Source organism: Heteronotia binoei, chromosome 18, assembly GCF_032191835.1.
Source record: "Heteronotia binoei isolate CCM8104 ecotype False Entrance Well chromosome 18, APGP_CSIRO_Hbin_v1, whole genome shotgun sequence".
NCBI lineage: Eukaryota > Metazoa > Chordata > Lepidosauria > Squamata > Gekkonidae > Heteronotia > Heteronotia binoei.
Genome location: NC_083240.1, coordinates 33,710,571 through 33,731,153, shown reverse-complemented (window position 1 = coordinate 33,731,153; position 20,583 = coordinate 33,710,571). Strand labels below are relative to the sequence as shown.

The 20,583-nt window shown below is 48.9% G+C and overlaps 1 protein-coding gene across 2 annotated transcripts; it reads right to left on the bottom strand.

The window, feature by feature from the left end:
- Positions 1-5,287: 5,287 nt before the first annotated feature.
- Positions 5,288-20,583, bottom strand: SERPINF2 (serpin family F member 2). 2 transcript variants are annotated; one of them, XM_060258865.1, is made up of 9 exons: positions 20,451-20,583; positions 20,037-20,095; positions 17,114-17,185; positions 15,884-16,226; positions 14,022-14,165; positions 11,548-11,751; positions 10,953-11,095; positions 10,168-10,372; positions 5,288-7,108 (listed from the first exon to the last, which is right to left on the bottom strand). In XM_060258865.1, the coding sequence occupies exons 2-9, from the start codon at positions 20,088-20,090 to the stop codon at positions 6,780-6,782; spliced, it is 1,494 nt and encodes a 497-aa protein (XP_060114848.1). In that variant the 5' UTR covers positions 20,091-20,095; positions 20,451-20,583; the 3' UTR covers positions 5,288-6,779. The 2 variants fall into 2 exon arrangements, with proteins under 2 accessions (XP_060114848.1, XP_060114849.1); XM_060258866.1 differs by lacking the exon at positions 20,451-20,583 and having other exon boundaries at positions 20,037-20,105.

Here is a 20,583-nt window from a genome sequence, read left to right as displayed (position 1 = left end):
AGTTCTCTTAAAGCGGCCCCCTCTTGTTTTTTTGGCACTCCACTTTCCTAGCTAGTATAGAGCTGTTTGTGAATGGGAGGGGGAAAGGAAGCCCTGGCGGATGGAAAGAGAGTACCCTGGCGGAGCTTAGTCAGGTTGAGGGGTTCTTTCTGGCACAGCTACCAATTCCTGGAACGGCAATTGAGGTTTAAAATTCTTATCTGCCCAGCCCAAAGTTACAAGAATACGGCTTTTAGACACAGCCCAGAAGGAAAGCAGGGCAAAGCAAATGCAAGTGGTCTTGCAAGAGTCATGCCCAGTAGTACCTTAGAGACCTATGAGATTTCCAGGGTATCAGCTTTCAAGGCTCCCTTCATCAGATACAAATAGTCTTGTTGACGAACAACTATAACCAGGGCTATTTTGGAAGAAAAAGCCCAGCAGGAACTCATTTGCATATTAGGCCACACCTCCTGACATCACCATTGTTCATACAGGGCTTTTTAATAGAAAAACCCAGCAGATTTGCATACTAGGCCACACCCCTGATACCGAGCCAGCTGGAACTGTGTTCCTGTGCGTTCCTGCTCAAAAAAAGCCCTGACTATAACCACTGCTGGAGGCAAACGCATCTCACAAGGCTGAAATTGGTTCCCAGTTCCTTATTCATCGTTCCAGATTCCTTATTTGTAATTTCCCCAGTCTTTTAGTCTTTGTTTTTCCTGTGGGCTTTGGTGTACTTAGAGCTAAACCTAGGCTTTGGATAAGGAGACAGCATAGGTCCCCTTGAAGGACAAAGTCCTGAGGCACTAGACCAGATGTGTTTTGGCCCCAAGGGCCTTTTTCAATGAGAGCCAGTTTGGTATAGTGGTTAAGTGTGTGGATTCTTATCTGGGAGAACCGGGTTTGATTCCCCACTCCACTGGCACCTGCTGGAATGGCCTTGGGTCAGCCATAGCTCTTGTAGGAGTTATCCTTGAAAGGGCAGCTGCTGTGAGAGCCCTCTCAACTCCACCCACCTCACAGGGTGTCTGTTGTGAGGGAGGAAGATAAAGGAGATTGTGAGCCACTCTGAGTGGAGGGTGGGATATAAATCCAATATCATAATCTTTGTCTTCTTCTTCTTCTGCCTAAAACCGTATTGTACACACATAAAACATGAAATAGCATTTAATGGACAGGTAGGTTTGAAATGATTCACTATAGGGGAGGCTCCGAATTGTTTAAAAAACTGGATTGTATATCATTGTGAGCCAGCCCACAAAAGATGATATATCTCACCAATTAATCTGCCTCAGGCTGAGTTTTTGTCCTCTCCCCCTGTAGTGAATCATTTCAAACTGCCTGCTGGCCCATAAATGATATTTCATGTTTTATGTGTGTGTAGTATAGTTTTAGGCCACTGAAGAAGGCCCTTGGGGCCAAAATACGTCTGGTCTAGTGGCTTTTTATGAAATATTCACTTGTGTGCCTTTATGATTATTAGACGTGCAAGTCCAATAGGCTGCTATAGATACTTTTATTTCATAGGTATGTACAGGGCTTTTTGAGCAGGAACACAGTTCCGGCTGGCTTGGCATCAGGGGGTGTGGCCTCAGTGGTGGAATTCTAGCAGGATGTAGGCAATCATCCAAGAGCTTACAAGGCTCTTTTTTGTAAGCTCATGGAGATTGGCTACATCAGCGGTGTGTGGCCTAATATGCAAAGGAGCTCCTGCTAGAATTCCACCCCTGTGTGGCCTAATATGTGAATAAGTTCCTGCTGGGTTTTTCCCACAAAAAAGTCCTGTGCAAAACAATGGTGACATCAAGGAGTGTGGCCAAATATGCAAATAAGTTCCTGCTGTTTTTTCCTACAAATAAAGTCCTGCTTATGTATAATGTTTTAATTGCTAACTGATACACTATATAATAAATATTTTGTTATGTTTTGAATGTTTGCTACACACAACCTTCTAAGGTCTTAGGAGAAACCATAATTGGTACTGGAGTTGAGTGTCATCAATATGCCAACAATACCCTGTCTTATATTTTTGGGTCCACAGCTGTGACGGTCCTAGATTGGTACCTGACTGCTGTGTAGGGTTGCCAGGTCTGTTGGAAAATACTTGGACACAGGGCTTTTTTTGTAGAGAAAACCCAGCAGGAACTCGCTTGCATATTAGGCCATGCCCCCTGACATCACCATTGTTTCACTCAGGACTTTTTTGTAGCAAAAGCCCAGCAGGAACTCGTATGCATATTAGGCCACATCCCCTGATGCCAAGACAGCCAGAAATGAGTTCCTGTGCATTCCTGCTCAAAAAAAGCCCTGACTTGGAGATTTTGGAGATTGATCCAGGAGAAGGTGGGGTTTGGGGAGGGGAGGGGTCTCAGCATCTACAATGCCATAGAGTCCATCCTCCAAAGCAGCCATTTTCTCCAGGGCAGCTGGTCTCTGCCCGCTGAAGATCAGTTGTGAAAGTGGAAGATCTCCAAGCCCCACCTGGAGACTAGCAACCTTACATTGCTAAATTTAAACAAGATGAAACTAGATCTTGACACAGAAGAGGGCATATTGGTCAAGGTGGCTGAGCTCTTGGAGGTTGTTATGCTTCTCATATTTGGCAGGGTTCAGCTGACCCTCACTCATTTTAAATCCAGATGGGTAGCTATGTTGGTCTGAAGCAACATAACGAAGTTAAGAGTCCAGTGGCACCTTGAAGACCAACAAAGTTTTATTCAGGGTATGAGTTTACCTTCATGACTGACAAGAGACAAATGGAGTCTGTTAACTTCTCACAATTAGAAAGGATTCTCTAACACATTTATCTATTTTGACATAATTATGACTTCACTGTTGTTCCCTTAAGGAAATCCATAAAACTGTTGACCCTATAAACTTGTTATTCCTGTTTTGTCTCCTCATGTCTTAAAAGATCACATCATATCCTAATTTGCTGTTCAGCCTCTGTCTATACAGTTGAACAGCTATCTTCCAGTTCATTGTATTTGAAGAAGTGTGCTTACATATGAAACCTCACACCTTGAATAAACCTTTATTGAGCTTAAAAGTTCCACTGGACTCTTAACTTTCCTCGCTTATGTTGTCATTGCTGGAGAAGCATGTTAATCCAGGTGCAAATAATGCTTTTTTTTTTTTTCTTTACTTAGTCTGAGGGGTGAGTCCCCTGGCCATTTGGATCCATGCTGCAGTAACCTCATGCCTAGACTGTTGCAAGGTACTATAACATTGATTTGCTCTTGAAGACAGTTTGGAAACTCCACCTGGGACAGTGTGCTGCAGCTTGCTTTTTAAAAATCAGGTGGTAGACAAAGTAGAAGAAGAAGAAGATATTGGATTTATATCCCGCCCTCCACTCCAAAGAGTCTCAGAGCGGCTCACAATCTCCTTTACCGTCCTCCCCCACAACAGACACCCTGTGAGGTGGGTGGGGATGGAGAGGGCTCTCACAGCAGCTGCCCTTTCAAGGACAACCTCTGTCAAAGCTATGGCTGACCCAAGGCCATGCCAGCAGGTGCAAGTGGAGGAGTGCGGAATCAAACCCAGATCTCCCAGATAAGAGTCTGCACACTTAACCACTACACCAAACTGTACACTTAACCACTACACCAAACATAAGCATGACGCCCATTTTGCAGTGACTCCATTGATTATTGAATAGTTACCCTGCTTAATTCACCCCGTTATCACCCATAAGGTCCTTCATGTCGTAGGACCCACATATCTATAGGACCGCCTCTCTGGGTATCACTGCATCAGATCCACGCATGTGAATGGAAGAGTCTGCCTAGGGAGATCAGGAAAGTTCCCACACTACTATTGCTTTGCAGACGTTGTCAAACAGAATTGTCCCAGAGGTTTTTATAAAGTTAATGTTATGTATTTGCTGTGTTCACTGTTAGTAACTCTGAGCTTGAAGTATGCTTCCATTACCCTCCAGTATCTTGATGCCTTCATTCCGATTGGCCGCTCATTTTTTTAGAACTGGACAATCGTGACATAAGGAATTTCTTCCAGGAAATGCAAATGAAGGATCCTGGAGAGACCAATAGGAAGGATTGTCACTGACTAAAGGGGGCGTGTTTAACTCAGCCACAGTGTATATAATGAACAGTGCCTGTGTTGTTTGTGACTGTTTCGTCTTGCAATAAAGCATTCTTGGTTGATCCAGAGCTGGCTGAACTCACCTTATTTCAGTGAACAAGGTTGTAATTGATGTATGTAGAATTTAAGGCAGTCTTTGTTGTATATTTTATGCTGTTGTATTACATTGCTCTTTAATTTGCTAATCTAGTTTCATTACATTTATTGTGTGTAATATTTGCTCTCCAGTCCTGCAATCCTCACGTATTGCACTATCCTTTTATGGCATTGTTCTCTAATGCTGTTGGATGTGTGTGTAATATTCTTCTCACTACATTGCAGCCTGCCTTAAGTCTGCAGCATTTGTAGTACCCAAGGAAGCAATACAGAAAATTATTGCTCTGTCAATGCAGCTTGAGTTACTTTTCTATAACGTGAGCTGCCTTTGTCAAATAGCACAGAGAGTGGCTGGAGGATTTCTGCCATCATGGGCTGGATTCAGAGTTCACTTTGAACAACAAAGCTCCAACTGAAGAACACAGTACTAGGTTTGTCGATAATATCTATTTCTGCAACTACCACAAGGGATGTATCTGATTTAAACATGCTTAGTACACAGGGAATACTGCAATGTTATTGCATTTCTTAACTTGAAGATTAAAAAAAAAAAACATTGGAACAGCCTAAATTAGATTACACTAGGGGTTTCTCAAGTCCAGCATTCTGTTTCCTAGAAACTTTGTAGGCAGGGCATAAAAGCTGCCCCTGTGTTTTATCTGCAGCATATGGTGTTCAATGCCTATACCAGGGGTAGCCAAACATGTGGCTCTCTCACACATATTGTGTGGCTCTTGACCCCCCCCATTAGCCTGCTTGGAGAAGGCATTTCTCTCTTTAAATCACTTCTCCAAGCAAAGCATTTTCATTGGAGAATGCCTTTAAAGTTAACGTTGCTTTCTTTCTACCTTTCCATCCCTCCTCCCTCTCCTTCCTTCCTTCCTTCCTTCCGGCTCTCAAACATCTGATATTATTCTATGTGGCTCTTATGTTAAGCAAGTTTGGCTTCCCATGGCCTATACACAGAGGCCCACTTCACTACCTTGGGAGCTGGGTTACATGCAAACCTGAACAGAGTAAAGAGGCTTCTGTGACAATCCCCCAACATTGTAAACCAGTGGCAAGATGACAGTGTGAATGCAGAAGGAGACCGCTACAGAAGGTGCACTGCTTATTTCATTTCGTTTCGGTATTTGTACTGTTTTTCAGCCAGATCGGTGCATTAAAGCAGTTTACAATTCAAATCCATCACAATACCCAAGTGCAAATGGGGAAAGGTGGGGAGGAAGAGGAGATGGGGGCCACTTGTTCACTCTTATAGCACTAATTCACACATACACATTTTGACTCACTCCCACCTTTTCATTTGGTGACTTTTTCCATTAGAAGCCATTTGCTGAGATACAAATATCTGGGATTCCCCCTCCCCCCCCCCCCACTATTATTTCCTCCAAATAATGCAGAATCTGTTGGGACTCAGCAGAACCCTCAGGAGTTTCCACCTCTCTGCTGTAGAGGGGATTGCCCCAAATGTTGGCCCTCCCCTCTCAGCCCCACCTGCTTGCTGGGGCTGGTTTCTAATTGCTGTCCATGAGAACACAAAAATGTGTGTCACAGCCAGTGTTCCCTCTAACCTGCAGCAGTGTGAGCTAGCTCAGTTTTTTAGCCCCTGGCTCACACATTTTTGTCTTATCTCAGGAAAAATGGCCACAGAGCAAACTCATTTATGCAGCAGCTTTAGGGTTGCCAAGTCCAATTCAAGAAATATCTGGGGACTTTGGGGGTGGAGCCAAGAGCAAAGTTGTGACAAGCATAATTTGAACTCCAAAGGGAGTTCTGGCCCTCACATTTAAAGGGACTGCACACCTTTTGAATGCCTTCCCTCCACTGGAAATAATGAAGGATAGGGGCACCTGCTTTTGGTGCTCATAGAATTGGACCCCCTGGTCCAATCCTTTTGAAACTTGGGGGGTGTTTTGAGGAGAGGCATTGGATGCTATGCTGAAACTTTGGTGCTTCTACCTCAAAAAACAGCCCTCCTGGAGCCCCAGTTAACCATGGATCAATTCTCCATTATACCCTATGGGGAATTGTTCTCCATAGGGAATAATGGAATGCCCAGCAGACATTTCCCTCCTGATAACCCTGAAGCGGGGGGAGGGCCTCCAAACAAGGGGATCCCCTGCCCCCACCTGGGGATTGGCAACTCTGAGCAGCTCCCAACTTTAATGCCAGTCGCTCACGAAGCAGAATCTTTGCTTATAAGACTCCTCAGCTGAGAGGGAACATTGGACACAGCAGGGGCTTCCAGATGCAAGCCTAGTTCTGGAGAAGAGACGTGGCAGAGTAAGCGTTAAGTCTCTCCACTATCCCAGCACCTTTTTATTGGGGGGAGGAGTCAGAACAGCAGAGACCCTGAATGAACTCCTAACTGGGATTCAGACTCCAGGGACGGCACTGGAGCAAAGAGCCGAGAAGTAGGCGAGGATTGAAATTTGAAAAATCTTGGGGACAGTGTGGGGAAGTCTGGGAGAGGAGGTAACCATTTATAGGCAGCTCCCATAGGAAAAGTTACCAGGCAGCTCCCATAGACCAGCTGGGGGTGGGGAAGAGAGGTAGTTAGAGAGGCCAAAGCCACCTTCCATGTTGATTCTCCCTTATTTAGGAATTGCGTTGTGAGCAGCCAAATGCCGTTTGTCAAGTAGATCCTTCTCTTCTTTCCTCTGCTTGGGGGCCCCGGGGTTGGGGTTCCGGATGCTGCCGAAGAAGAGGGGGATGCCCGTCGTGTCCTCCCAGATGAAAAAGACGAAAGGATGGTTGATGACGAAAGCAGAGAGCGAGCGAGACATCACCACGCTGGTTGCTGCCGAGGCCTCCACCCCGGCCTCTGAAAGCTCTAGGGCAGAGCGGTGCTCGATATTGGAGACAAAGAGGGGTCCCTCTGCAATGTGATGGAAGTCAGGGGAAGAAAACAGCTCCCCAAGGCCTAGAGAGGAACAGGAAAAGGGGTTAGGCAGCAGCAACTGGGGGAGAAGGTGTCACAGAAAGGAGGAGACCGAGACCTCTCACTCCTGCTACGCCTTTATTTCCGTTCTGCCATACAACCTTCAGCCAGTATCATAATGCCCCTGTATAAATCAATGGTGCAGTCTCATTTGGAATATAGTGTGCAATTCTGGTCATCGCACCTCAAAAAGAATATTATCGCATTCGAAAAAGTGCAGAAAAGGGCAACTAGAATGATTAAAGGGTTGGAACACTTTTCCTATGAAGAAAGGTTAAAACGCTTGGGGCTCTTTAGCTTGGAGAAACGTCGACTGCCACTGTGTGACACAAAGTGTTGGACTGGATGGGCCATTGGCCTGATCCAACATGGCTTCTCTTATGTTCTTATTAACCAATCCACTTCCTGTAACCACCACCCTGTTTCTTTTTATCCCCTTCTTCCCCACACCTGGCTGCTCACACAGCTGTCCTCCCTAACCCGACAGCTCCTGGCCTCTTAAAGGGGCCGCCACTCTCACATCCCCATCACAGAGGTCAACTGAGGGCTCAGGCCTGGCACTGGCCTTGAGAAGCAAAAGTCTCCCTGCAAATTGCAATAAACTATTCCAGTGATGCGTGCATATATTTGCACATGGTGCATGACTTCTGCTGCTTCCAGGATTCAAGTTTTCAAAGCACTTGGGCTTTTGCAGTGATGCAGAAACACAGCAATTGAAGTTTGTTCGTTGGTAGCCCAGGAACTGAAGTGGAGGAAAAATGGGGAAGTTGGCCCATCCTCCGAGGCAGGGGTGGCCAAACTGTGGCTCAGGAGCCACGTGTGGTTCTTTTCACACAAATTTTGTGGCTCTCAAAGCCCCCACTGCCCCATCGGTCAGCTTGGAGAAGGCATTTGTTTCTTTAAATCACTTTGCCAAGCCAGCCAGCAGTCTGGAGAATGCGAAAGTTGTTTTCTTTCCCCTTCTCTTTCTCTCCTCCCACCCATCTATTTGCCTTCCTTCCTTCCTTCCTTCCTTCCTTCCTTCCTTCCTTCCTTCCTTCCTTCCTTCCTTCCTTCCTTCCGACATTTGTGTCTTGCAGCTCTCAAACGTCTACATGGCTCTTACGTTAAGCAAGTTTGGCCACTCCTGTTCCAGGGGTACTTCTTGAAAGAGCTTCACAGCCATCCTCTGTGAAAGGTTCAGAAACTTCATGGTGCCTGCATCCATTTCCAAAACCAGGAAGGACATTAAATTTTGTACCAGATGAGAGTTTTCTTATAACCTGAATGGCCCAGGCTAGCCTAATTTCATCAGATCCCAGAAGCTAAGCAGGGTCGGTCCCGGCCAGTACTTGGATGGGTGACCCCCAATGATTGCCAGGGTTACTACACAAATGCAGGCAATGGCAAATCACCTCTTGCCTCCGGGTTTACCATAAGTTTACCAGCTCCTTTCACCACCATGTAGCTTTCAAGCTTGCTAGATGGAATGCGCCTAAGACAAAGGGGGCACTGGTTACGTCCTACACCAGTTTGGTGTAGTGGTTAAGTGTCTGGACTCTTATCTGGGAGAACCGAGTTTGATTCCCCACTCCTCCGCTAGCATGGCCTTGGGTCAGCCATAGCTCTGGCAGAGGTTGTCCTTGAAAGGGCAGCTGCTGTGAGAGCCCTCTCCAGCCCCACCCACCTCACAGGGTGTCTGTTGTGGGGGAGGAAGGTAAAGGAGATTGTGAGCCGCTCTGAGACTCTTCGGAGTGGAGGGCGGGATATAAATCCAATTTCTTCTTCTTCTACATTCAAAGTAGCACAGCTAATATTTTCATGTGGTGCTTGTGTGCCTGGAAGTCATGGTGACTACTGGGGCCGGCAGTGCCAGCCCTAGGGCGAATGGCACCCCAGGCAGGCTCCCTGCTCACCACCCCCTGAGCGCTCCGCGACGAGGATCGGCCCTAACGTCTTTGAAGAGGACGCTGGAGGAGGCTTCTCCCCCCTCCTTTCCGGAACTGGAAGTGAGGGGGGAGTGGTGTGGTGGAGGGAGGGAGGCGGCGGCAGGCAAGGGGGGCGGGCAGAGCGCAGTAGAAGGGAAGGGAGGGGGCTGGTGGTGGCGGGGGGAGAGGCAAATTTAGCCATTTGTCTTGGGCACCAGAGAGGGGGAGCCCAATTCGTCACCCCCTTTCTGGCGCCCTAGGCAACTGCCTAGTTTGCCTAGTGGGCGAGCTGGCCCTTGGGGCTGGACATTTTCAGAGAGGTGGCTCGATACGTCTGCCTCTGCGTCCCGGCCCTGGTATTCCTTTGGAGGTCTTCCTTCTAAATACTTGCCAGGGTCAGCCCTGCTTAGCTTTCAAGATCGGACAAGATTGGGCTTGTGCAGCTAATGCCCTTCCTGCTCAGCAAAACAGACCAATGATCTGAAGAAGATGGACCAGACTCCTGAAGTCTCTTCTGGACAGTTTTAAACATATTAAATATTGTTCCGAAGCAGAGGAGGAGGAAAGTGTGTGTAGAAGAGGTGGGTGAGGGGAAGACAGAGATATTAACTGTTCACAAGCCCTGGGGAAGAGAAGAGGATTTTGCAGCTGCCATGTTTCATGGTGGTGGTGGTGGTGTTTGTGTTTTTGTTGGATCCGTTTTTTAAAAAATTGTGCATAAATCATGCACAAAACTGGTTCCGTCAATGCAAACTGCAGAACTGTGGGCACTTTCACACACACTAAATAATACACTTCCAGTCCACTTTCAATGCACTTTACAACTAGATTTTACTGTGTGAAATGGCAAAATCCACTTGCAAACAGTCACTGAAGTGGATTGAAAGTACATTATTTAGCATGTGTGAAAGTTCCCATGTCTGATAAGGTAGTAGACTTTTGCTTGCTGAGAGAAGAGAAAGCTCATCTATGCAGCCTTCCGTGGCTTTGCCCTGGACGCAGGGGATAGCAGCACCTTTGCCCCCAGGCCAACCCAGAGGTTCGCAGCAACAAGAACAGAGCCAGGAAACAGCTTGGGGCAGGGGAATAGGCCAGCCCTTCTCTACCCCACCCCTCCTGTGGCCATCTGCTCACCTAATTGGCTGAAGGCTTGATTCAACTCCAGATGGCACTCCAGGTGCACCTTGGGCATCCTCACTATCGTTGGCCTCTCCTGGGGGAAATGGCTGAGGAGGCTGGCCGGCCTGAGTTCAGACAGCAGCTGGGAGATGTTCCTTTCAGTGTGGCTTGGCACAATAACCATGAGGCTCGTGTTGCCCTTAAAGGGGAACCTGGCAACCTGGAAGGAGGGAACCGGTCAGGAGGAGGGATAGACAGTTTGGCACAGAATGAATTAAACAAGGAATAATACAGAAGCAGGTTTGGAGCAGAAAACAGACTTGGAGCAGGCCACGGGAGGTGGCGGCTACAAGCATAGACAGCTTTCAAGAGGGGATTGGATAAACATATGGATCAGAGGTCCATCAGTGGCTATTAGCCACAGGGTATAGATGGAACTCTCTGCCTGGGGCTCTGTATTCTTGGTGCTTGTGGGGGGGACAGTGGGAGGGCTTCTAGAGTCCTGGCTCCACTGGTGGACCTCCTGATGGCACCTGGTTTTTGGCCACTGTGTGACACAGAGTGTTGGACTGGATGGGCCATTGGCCTGATACAGCATGGCTTCTCTTATATTCTTATGCCTTGCCTGGAAGCTACCAGCTCTTTCTTCCATATGGAGCCCAGTTTTCAAAAAACACCCAATTGAGGTAGAGGCAACTTGGAGAGGAATGTGGGTTCCTATCTGGAGACAGGGTGGCAGGGAAAAGAGAACCCCCGCATCAGCAAAATGGAGTTCACAGACCCCACCAGGCCAGGCTCACCTGAACGTCCAGGGAATCCAGAGAATACCAGCTCAGGGAGTATGTTGGAGCCTTCATCATCTCCACAGGGACCACAAACTCATCGTCCAGGTGAAACACGCCAGGCGCAGTCAGTTCGGGATCAAATTTGGTTCTCCAAAACCCTTCTCACCCAAAACACAGAAATAATCCATCAAGGGGAGAAATCCAGAAGGCAGACTTGACTTAGCTTTGGAGTCCTGGTGGCTTCCTGCCTTTTTTAGCCAAGAGATTACGGGGCTCTAAAACACTTTCCAAGGAAGCTGCTTCAGGGACTCATAGCCAGCCTCCTTGGGCTAGAGAGAGCATTCTTTAAATGGTGTTTGGTCTCCTGCAGTGCAGGAAATGCCTTTCTCATCAAGGCTGGCTGTGCAGAACCCTTGCCAGCATGTGGAGACTTGGTTCATGCAGCTCGTTCCTTTGTATGCCAGCCAGGCTGCATTTTAATTCCTGGGCTCTGAAAGGGCCTGTGGCAGAAGCGGAGAGTGCCCAAACTGGGCATTGCCAGGGCACCCCCCTCCCAAACTGAGCACCTAATCCAGTAAGGGGGGTGATGGGGGAGAGCAACAGAGCTCACCTTGGAAGTGCACAGCGTTGAGCAGGATCATTGCGATGTTGCCAGGCAGCTCAGACAGGATCTGGGGGATGTGTCCCCTGGTGGCTTCTTTCACCCAGCTGTTGATGGCCGCGAGGTCTTCCTCCCCTTTCCCAGACAGCGTGACTGGCTTTGCTTTGTAGAACTTTTCTGAGTCCTTCAGGAAGGTCTCTTTAACCTCAAATCCTGGGGAAAGGTCAACTTAACAATCAGGGAGGGCAAGTGGAATGAGACTCTCTCGTAAGATCGGGGGCAGGTGGGAACGCAGTGTCTCCTAGATGCAGATTGCCCCAAACTAGTTTTTGGAGGGCAGGCCCGTTTCTCCTCACTGTGTCCCCAGATCTCTGAGCCCTTCCTGCACAAGATCAGATGTTTTCCATCCATTTCCCCCCACTGCAAATCATACATCCCACATAAACCAAATGCCTGCTGTCTTCTCCAGCCCATTGATCTCTCAGGTGGTGGAACCACACAAAAGAGAGAATGTTGCATTTTCTTGCACTCTTTTCAGGGGAAACATGAGGCTGTCTTCTATGTCAGTATTTAGGACTGCCAGCCTCCAGGTGTGGCCTGGATATCTCCGGGAATTACAACTGATCTCCCAGAGTAAGAGATCAGCTCCCTTTGAGAACATACCTTCTCAACATACCCACTGAGTATGTTGGGTATGCCCCTCCGCAAACCCTGCCTTTCTCCAGGCTCCACCCCCAAATTCCCAGGAATTTCCCAACTGGTAGTTGTCAAATCTAGCAGTATTTACCATTCACTTTCCATTCTGCCAGTTACTGCCTCCTCTGGAGTTCATAAATCTTTATTCTCATATTCAATCTGTTCATCTTTACTACTGGTTTACTATTGCCCTGTTCCTCAGCATCTTGTTGATATATATTAGATCAGTTCTTTCTGATTCCTTACATTTACATGCTACCTTTCTTCTAAGCAGTGTGGTGTACATGGATGGGGAGATCCCATTATTTTTATTCCTCTCAACAACCCTGGGAAGTAGGCGAGGCTAAAAGAGAACAATTTATTCAGGATCAACCATTAAGTTTCATGACCCAAGTGGGGCTTTGAACCTGAGCTTCCCTCGTTTTAGTTTGGCATCACCCCACTGTAGCACATCGGCTTTCAATATTCACGGAAAAGGAAAGGTCCCCTGTGCAAGCACCAGTCGTTTCCGACTCTGGGGTGACGTTGCTTTCACAACAGACTTTCACGGCAGACTTTTTTTTATGGGGTGGTTTGCCCTTGCCTTCTCCAGTCATCTACGCACTTGGGCTGGGGACTCATTTGATCGACCTCGGAAGGATGGAAGGCTGAGTCAACCTTGGGCCGGCTACCTGAATCAGCTTTCGCTGGGATAGAACTCAGGTCATGAGCAGAGAGTTCAGATCACAGTACTGCAGTACTGCTGCTTTACCACTCTGCGCTGCGGGGCCGCTTCAATATTCATGACAGGGCTTGTTTTGAGCAGGAACACACAGGAACGCAGTTCTGGCTGGCTTGACATCAGGAGGTGTGGCCTGATATGCAAATAGGTTCCTGCTTGGCTTTTTCTACCAAAAAAGCCCTGTGTGAAACAATGGTGCCATCAGGGGGTGTGGCCTAATATGCAAATAGGTCCCTGTTGGGCTTTTTCTACAAAAAAGCCCTGTGTGAAACAACGGCAATGTCCGGGGGCGTGGCTGAATATGCAAATGGGCTTTTTCTACCAAAAAAGCCGTGTCTAAAACTCATAGGGGTAGGTAATAATTCAATGTCATCGCATCGCAGCTGACTGATGGCAACCCTGCAGGGTTTTCAAGACAAGAGATGAAACGAAGTGATTTATCACTGCCTTCCTCTGCAAGGTTGCGATTAATTATTCTCAGTATTCTACAGTTAAGGATGCATCCATTTCCAAATTTGACATTTCTTTCTTTCTCTGTTTTCACCCCAAATTATTTGGTGTAGTAGTTAAGTGTGTGGACTCTTATCTGGGAGAACTGGGTTTGATTCCCCACTCCTCCACTTGCTAAGCAGGGTTGGCCCTGGCTAATATTTGGATGGGCAACCTCCAAGGAATACCAGGGTCGAGAGACAGGCAACGGCAAAGCACCTCTCAGCATCTCTTGCTTTGAAAACCTACAGGGTTGCCATAAGTCAGCTATGACATGCCTGCACTTTCCACCACCATGACAGGCTTCCTCTTTTAATCATACTTCACTGATTTTTAAAAAGGATCTTACAGTATTGTCCTTGTTCCAAAAGGACTGGCAATAAATTGGCCAAGATACTCATTTACATTACAAATGCCTGCCTTCTCTTCCCGGCACAAAACCCAGATGATGCCACCAAAACAGACTCGAAGACTAATTTATGTCTCACCAGCACCTCACCCCATCTTCCTTGTGGACTTATTTCAAGACCACCACCACGCGCAACCATTGCCTGTCTGCCCTGCTCACACCTCTCACCTTTCTGCAGGTAAAGACGGGAAGCGACACTGACCATTGCCTGGTCCAGCTGCTGATAAACCTGGTGCAGAGCCTGGTGGAGGCAGGGCACCTCTGCCAGGTGCAGTGCCTCAAGCAGGGCCTTCTCAGTCTGATTGGCAGCTCCTGAAAAAGCCAACGGATGTGGTTAATACTCAGCACCCAGGGAAAAAGTGACCAGAGCCCATAGATGTAGTGGGCTCAGCTTCTCTATCTTTGTGATGAAATGCAGCTCTGCCTCCACTTAGGGTTGCCAAATACCCTAGTCTGCAAGCAGCTAGTAGCAGCAGAGGCACAGTTAACAGCACGTGGAGTGTTGCAGGAACATAAGAACATCAGAGAAGCTATGTTGGATCAGGCCAATGGTCCATCTAGTCCAACACTCTGTGTCACACAGTGGCCAAAAAAACATCAGATGCCATCAGAAGGTCCATCAGTGAGGCCAAGACACTAGAAGCGCTCCCATTGTTGCCCCCCCAAGCACCAAGAATACAGAGCATCACTGTTCCAGAGAGAATTCCATCAATACACTGTGGCTAATAGTCACTGATAGACCTCTGCTCCAGATGTTTATCCAATCCCTTCTTGAAGCTGTCTATGCTTGCAGCCCCCACCACCTCCTGTGGCAGTGAATTCCACGTGTTAATCACTCCTTGGGTGAAGAAGTCCTTCCTTTTATCCATTCTAACCCGACAGCTCAGCAATTTCATTGACTGCCCATGAGTTCTTGTATTGTGAGAAGGGGAGAAAAGCACTTCTTTCTCTACCTTCTCTATCCCGTGCATAATCTTGTAAACCTCTAAAACTCCATGGTGCAGTCAGAAGGGTGGAGCTGAGCACAAAGGGATGGGAGTTCAAGGAAGCAATAGCACCCCCCCTTCCCGTAGTAGGCATCAAGGAGGATGCTTTTTTTGACTGCCCCCATCTCTGTTTCAGAATTTATCCAGATCAGCAATTCACAAATTGTATTCTAGGAAAGGTCAGTCCATCCAAGGCTCATGGCTACCCCAAAACCCTCACCCAGAGGGAAAGCGCACAATACACTGGCTCAGTCTTGCTTTATTCAGTCAGCCTCTGCTGGGGGCAGTTGTTTTAGCTGCAGAGTGGCATCAGCGTTCAGAGACAAAGCAGAAATCCCAGTCTTCAGAAGAGGCTGACTGTTGCGATCTGCATGAGTCGCTGCTTTGGCCTTGCTTCCTTCCCCAGTGGCGGATTGTGTCTAAAAATACTGGCTTCCAGGAGACATAGGGGGCCCACCCACAACTCTAAGAAATAAATAAAATTTGCATAAGAAATAAATAAAATTTTCAAAAAATGCATAAGTGGAAAAAAGGTACAATTAAAACTTTTGTGAAATAAAGGTATATATTTTTAGTAATTACAGTGTACATATATTGTACACATTACTGGCAGTATACAGTGGATACTGAATGTAAATACAGATTGCATTTTCTCCAGGGGTGCTGATCTCTGCCAGCTGGAGATCAGTTGTAAAAGAGGGAGATCCCCAGGCCCCACCTGGAGGCTGGCAACCCTAAATACAATGTAAATTTTAGCAGCATTACATAATAATATTGGGACTTCTATTGTATTTTCAAGCTACTAAAAGGTCGTTGACATTTTTAACATAATGCTTAAGGGGGCCCACTTCATCAGGGGCCTACAGGGCCCACTTGCCACTGGGCAATCTGATACCCTGGCCGCCACTGTCTTTCCCGATCAGGAGATGCCCAGATCAGTGACTCGTGCAGAGATGTGAGGAATTCTGACTCATACTTCCCCCTTTTGCAACGTTAGACCCTGCTGAACTGGAACAGGTTAAGTGGAGTGGGGCAAATACTGACCGAGAGCCAAGTGAGCCAGCGCTAGCGTGACACTGAGCGGGGAGAGAAAAAGGTTGTCTTGGCCCTTCTCCAACTCCACTTCTCGCACGAGATCCGCCGTGAACTTGAGCATGGCCTCGGCGATCACGTGCATCTTCTCTAGGGGGAAACCCTCCTCACAGCCTCTTTCAGCTTCCTCCTCCTCCTCCTGCCCCGTGGAGGGGTTTTGTGCCTCTTCCTGTACATCAGGCACGCCGTCTTCAGGGGCAGGGGAACTGGAGGGTAGTGATGGGACACTGGAGGGCCCCTCCTGGATCTCAGGCACTGGCACAGCAAGGTTCTCCAGGAATGACTCTGTCTCAGCCTATGGCCCAAAACAAACAACACGTTCAGGCTGGGAGATGTTGCCAGGGAATCCCTGAAAACACACGAACACATTAAACTTTCTTATACTGAATCAGACCATTGATCTATCAGATTCAGTATTGTCTACTCAGACTGGCAGCAGCTTTCATTAGGGTCTCAGGTCAAGGTTTTTCACATCACATCCTGACTCTTGTATGGCTCTTGAAGCCCCCACTTCCCTCTCGGCCAGGTTGGAGAAGGCACGTCTCTTTAAATCACTTTTCCAAGCCAGCTGGCAGCTTGGAGAATGCATTTAAAGTTGCTTTCTTTCCCCCTCTCCCATTTGTTTTCTTTCCTTCCGTCTCAGGGCTCTCAACCATCTGATATTCATGTATTGCAGCTCTTACATTAAACAAGCTGGGCCACCCCGGGCATATATGAACATTTGTAGACACTTTCTTTTCACTTTGCAAAGTGTCTGGTAGGCCAATCCTCAAGCAGAGCTGTCTTTTCTATCTAACACCTGAGCCTCCAAACTTAATAGCTTTTCCTTGTAGGGAAGACGCTCCAGCCCCTTGATGGTGCAGATTGCCTTTTTTTTGCACCCTGTCTTCCTCTCTGACAACCTTTCGGGGTGAGGAGAGCAGCCAAAGTGCAGCTGCTTTGTGGACTGATGCAGACAGATGCTGTAGTACATGCCCCAGTAGACGCTCCGTAGCCCACCCCTCCAGTGCCCCTGCAGCAACCTAAACAGTGTCCCATCTACCAATTTAAGCCCAGAGAATCTCAGCTGCTACTGTCCCAGGAAGTGCTGTTGTAGTTCAACGCAGCTCAGAGACCCTGTTATCGCTGCCCCCTCCCATAGCTGCCTTTTTGAGCAACTTTAAAGCAGTCCACTCCCCTTACCTGCCCGTTTTCCTCTACGACGGCTTCATCCTCAGCAGCGGTCACCAGATTCAAGGTACATGAGAAAAGGGCCTGGAAGGAAACGTATCAAAGCAAGCAGCACTAGATTGGAGCTGGGAGGCAGCACAGACTCTCTGTCCAGCGCCCACCTGTGCTGGCTTACTCCACCCCCATGGAAGCATAACTTGAAGCACATGAATGATACCTGCAAAGCTGTGTATTGGGGGCAAAAGGGGCACTGTTGTGCAAGGTGGAACCCCAAGCAAAACTACTACTGCGCTGTTAAAGGAAGAGGTCACCTGTCAAAACTACCCTGGAGGAAACGCTGATTGAACATTATGTTCTACTTTCCTCTCTCCCTCCTCCCCCCAACCGCCCCAGCACGGGATAAATCACAAAGGCCACTCGGAGGGCCTTCCGTAAGGTGACTCGGTATTGACAGAAGTGCTGGTAATTGAGATTCATTACCAATAAACGACACGGGCAATGCACAACCTGAGCAAAGCCATTTCCAAATCAATGAATTTCTATGCCTAGACAGATATGAAGGAATCGATCGATAATGCTGATCAGGGCTGGATTAACAATTAGGCCAAGTAGATACTGGCCTAGGGGCCCCCACACCTTTAGGGGCCTTGGACTGGCCCCCCCCCCCAAGGTTTCCCCCATTTGCAGTCCTCCCAGCTTGCACACGCAGCCAGCAACTGAGCCACTCTTTGCCTGAGTTGCCTGGTGTGGCTGCTACTGGCGTTGTCGCCAAGTTTGCCTCTCTCTGCCTCTTCCCCGCAGTTTAGTAAAAGGGGTTTTTAAGAAGGTGCCTGCAGGCTGCAGCAGGGGGCTATAGGCAGTGGGGAGGGCGCTCCGACTCTGATTAAATTTGCGAGGGGGCCCCTGAGATTTTGACTGCCTAGGGGCCTCCACAGGGTTTAATTTGGCATTGATGATGATGTTCAGGGCAAGGCTGGTTTGGGGTATTCCTGAACCCAAGTCTAGGCTTGCCAACTCCAGGTTGGGAAATTCCTGGAGATTTGAGGGTAGACTCTGGGGAGAGATCTCAGTAGGGTATAATTTTATAGACTCCATCCTCAAAGCAGTCTTTTTTTCTCCCCCAGGAGAACTGATCTGTAAAGCCTGGACATTGATTGTAACTCTAGGAGATCGCCAGGCTCTGCCTGAGATTGGCAACCCCATAACAGTGCCTCCTAGAAGTTACTGTTGATATGTAGATTCTCCTCTTGTCTGTCTCTGTTACGCTGATTCAGGCACCTGGGTCTCCCAGGCTGAGCTACTGTAATGGGGCTCACATGGGACTGCCCCTTGAAATAGGGTTGACAACTCTGGGTTAGGAAATCCCAGGAGATTTGAGGTCTGGAGCCTGGGGAGGGCGTTTGGGCAAGGAAGAGGCTTCAGCAGGGTCTAATGCCACACAGTCCATCCTCCGAAGCAGCTATTTTCTCCAGGGGGATTGATCTCTCTAGTCTGGAGATCAGTTGTAATTCTGGGAGATCTCCAGCGCCCACCTGGAGGTTGGCAGCCTTACCACGAAGACACTTAGAAAACTGCAACAGGCACAGAATTCAACTACTGATCTTCAATGGGAGAGCCAGTTTGGTGTAGTGGTTAAGTGTGCGGACTCTTATCTGGGAGAACCGGGTTTAATTCCGTACTCCTCCACTTGCACCTGCTGGCATGGCCTTGGGTCAGCCATAGCTCTCTTATCTGGGAGAACCGGGTTTGATTCCCCACTCCTCCACTTGCACCTGCTGGAATGGCCTTGGGTATGCCATAGCTCTCTTATCTGGGAGAACCGGGTTTGATTCCCCACTCCTCCACTTGCACCTGCTGGAATGGCCTTGGGTATGCCATAGCTCTCTTATCTGGGAGAACCGGGTTTGATTCCCCACTCCTCCACTTGCACCTGCTGGAATGGCCTTGGGTCAGCCATAGCTCTGGCAGAGGTTGTCCTTGAAAGGGCAGCTGCTGTGGGAGCCCTCTCCAGCCCCACCCACCTCACAGGGTGTCTGTTGTGGGCGAGGAAGGTAAAGGAGATTGTGAGCCGCTCGGAGACTCTTCGGAGTGGAGGGCGGGATATAAATCCAATATCTTCTTTTTCTTCCCTCTAAGCTGCAGAGTCTTGTGAGCAAAAATTCTACTTTGTGAGCTACTGGCATTAAAGTTGTGAGCTACTACATAAATTAGTGTGCTCTGAGGTCATCCTTCCCGAGCTAAAACAAAAATGTGTGAGCTGGAGGCTAAAAATCTGTGAGCTAGCTCACGCTGACTCAGTTTAGAGGGAATACTGGCACTGCTGGCCTCATGTCTGGGCATTTCCAGCTTGCTCAGCGGCTGCGCTGGGTTCAGATTAGGGTGTGGCGTCCTGTGGCTGGGGGAACCCCCCCCCCTCCCAATACTTGAAAGACTGTCACTCTCAGGCCAAGGGGGGATTCTGACCCGTGCCACGTGTTGTGATCGGCCATGGCACTTCTCCCTGCTTGCTTGCTTCACAACGCACTGTGTCCATTCAGCCAATTACGAAACACGGGACGGCAACGGCTTGGACTGCCAACCCTGATCCCGGCAGAATGCGGATCACACCTTCCACACAACGGGACCACGGGGAGAAATGCCTACAAAGTTGGGGGAATCCCCAGATTTGCAAGGGGGGTGGAAATCCGAAAAAGTTTAATAGCTTCTAAAAACGCGCGCGCGCAAAAAACGAACACACAAAAAACCGCTTGCGCATGCTCGAAGGGTGCTGAGAAAAAACTTTTTGGAACTGAGCCCGACAAGTAGAGGAAAGGTGGAGGGAAGGCGGCGAGGAGCCGTCGCTCTCGAGGCTGCTCTTGCTTGCTGGACGACGAAATAGCGGCGCAGGCCTGGCCCACAGACCCAGGCAGCAGCGCCCTCCCCGCCCCGGACTTACCGGCAGCGCAGCCAGGCCGAGAAGCAGCAGCCGAGTCCAGGGCAGGGCAGCCATCCTCCCTGCAAAGCAAAGGGGCAGGCGGCTGCTGAGGACGGCTGGAGCTGAGGGGACGGGGGCGCTCTGCAAGGCCCAACCGGGGGAGGGGGAGAATCCCTGCAAAAGTGCCCCCACCGCCCAACAGTGCTAGGCCTACCCGGCACCTTTCTACAGGGGCAGGCTCCGGCTGAAATTTTCAAAGTGGTGTAGGGCGGGGGTCCCGGGAGAAGCCGCCGCCGCCGGGCGTCTTCCGCCTGCTTCCCCTTCCCATCAAAGCGCGAGGTAAGCCCCCGTCCCCGCCGTGCCGAGAGAGAGAGGGGCTCCCACCCACTGCGGGGAGCCAGCCCCCAGCGACTCGGCGGCCCCCTCCTCCCTTACCTCGGTTCAAGCCTGTCTCCCCGGGGGGCACAAGTGGACCCCGAGCCGGGGCCAGCGACAAGCAGCAGCAGCAACGCCTCTTCCCGAGGAATCGCTCTCTTCCCCCACTCCCACCTTACAAATATTTGCTTTC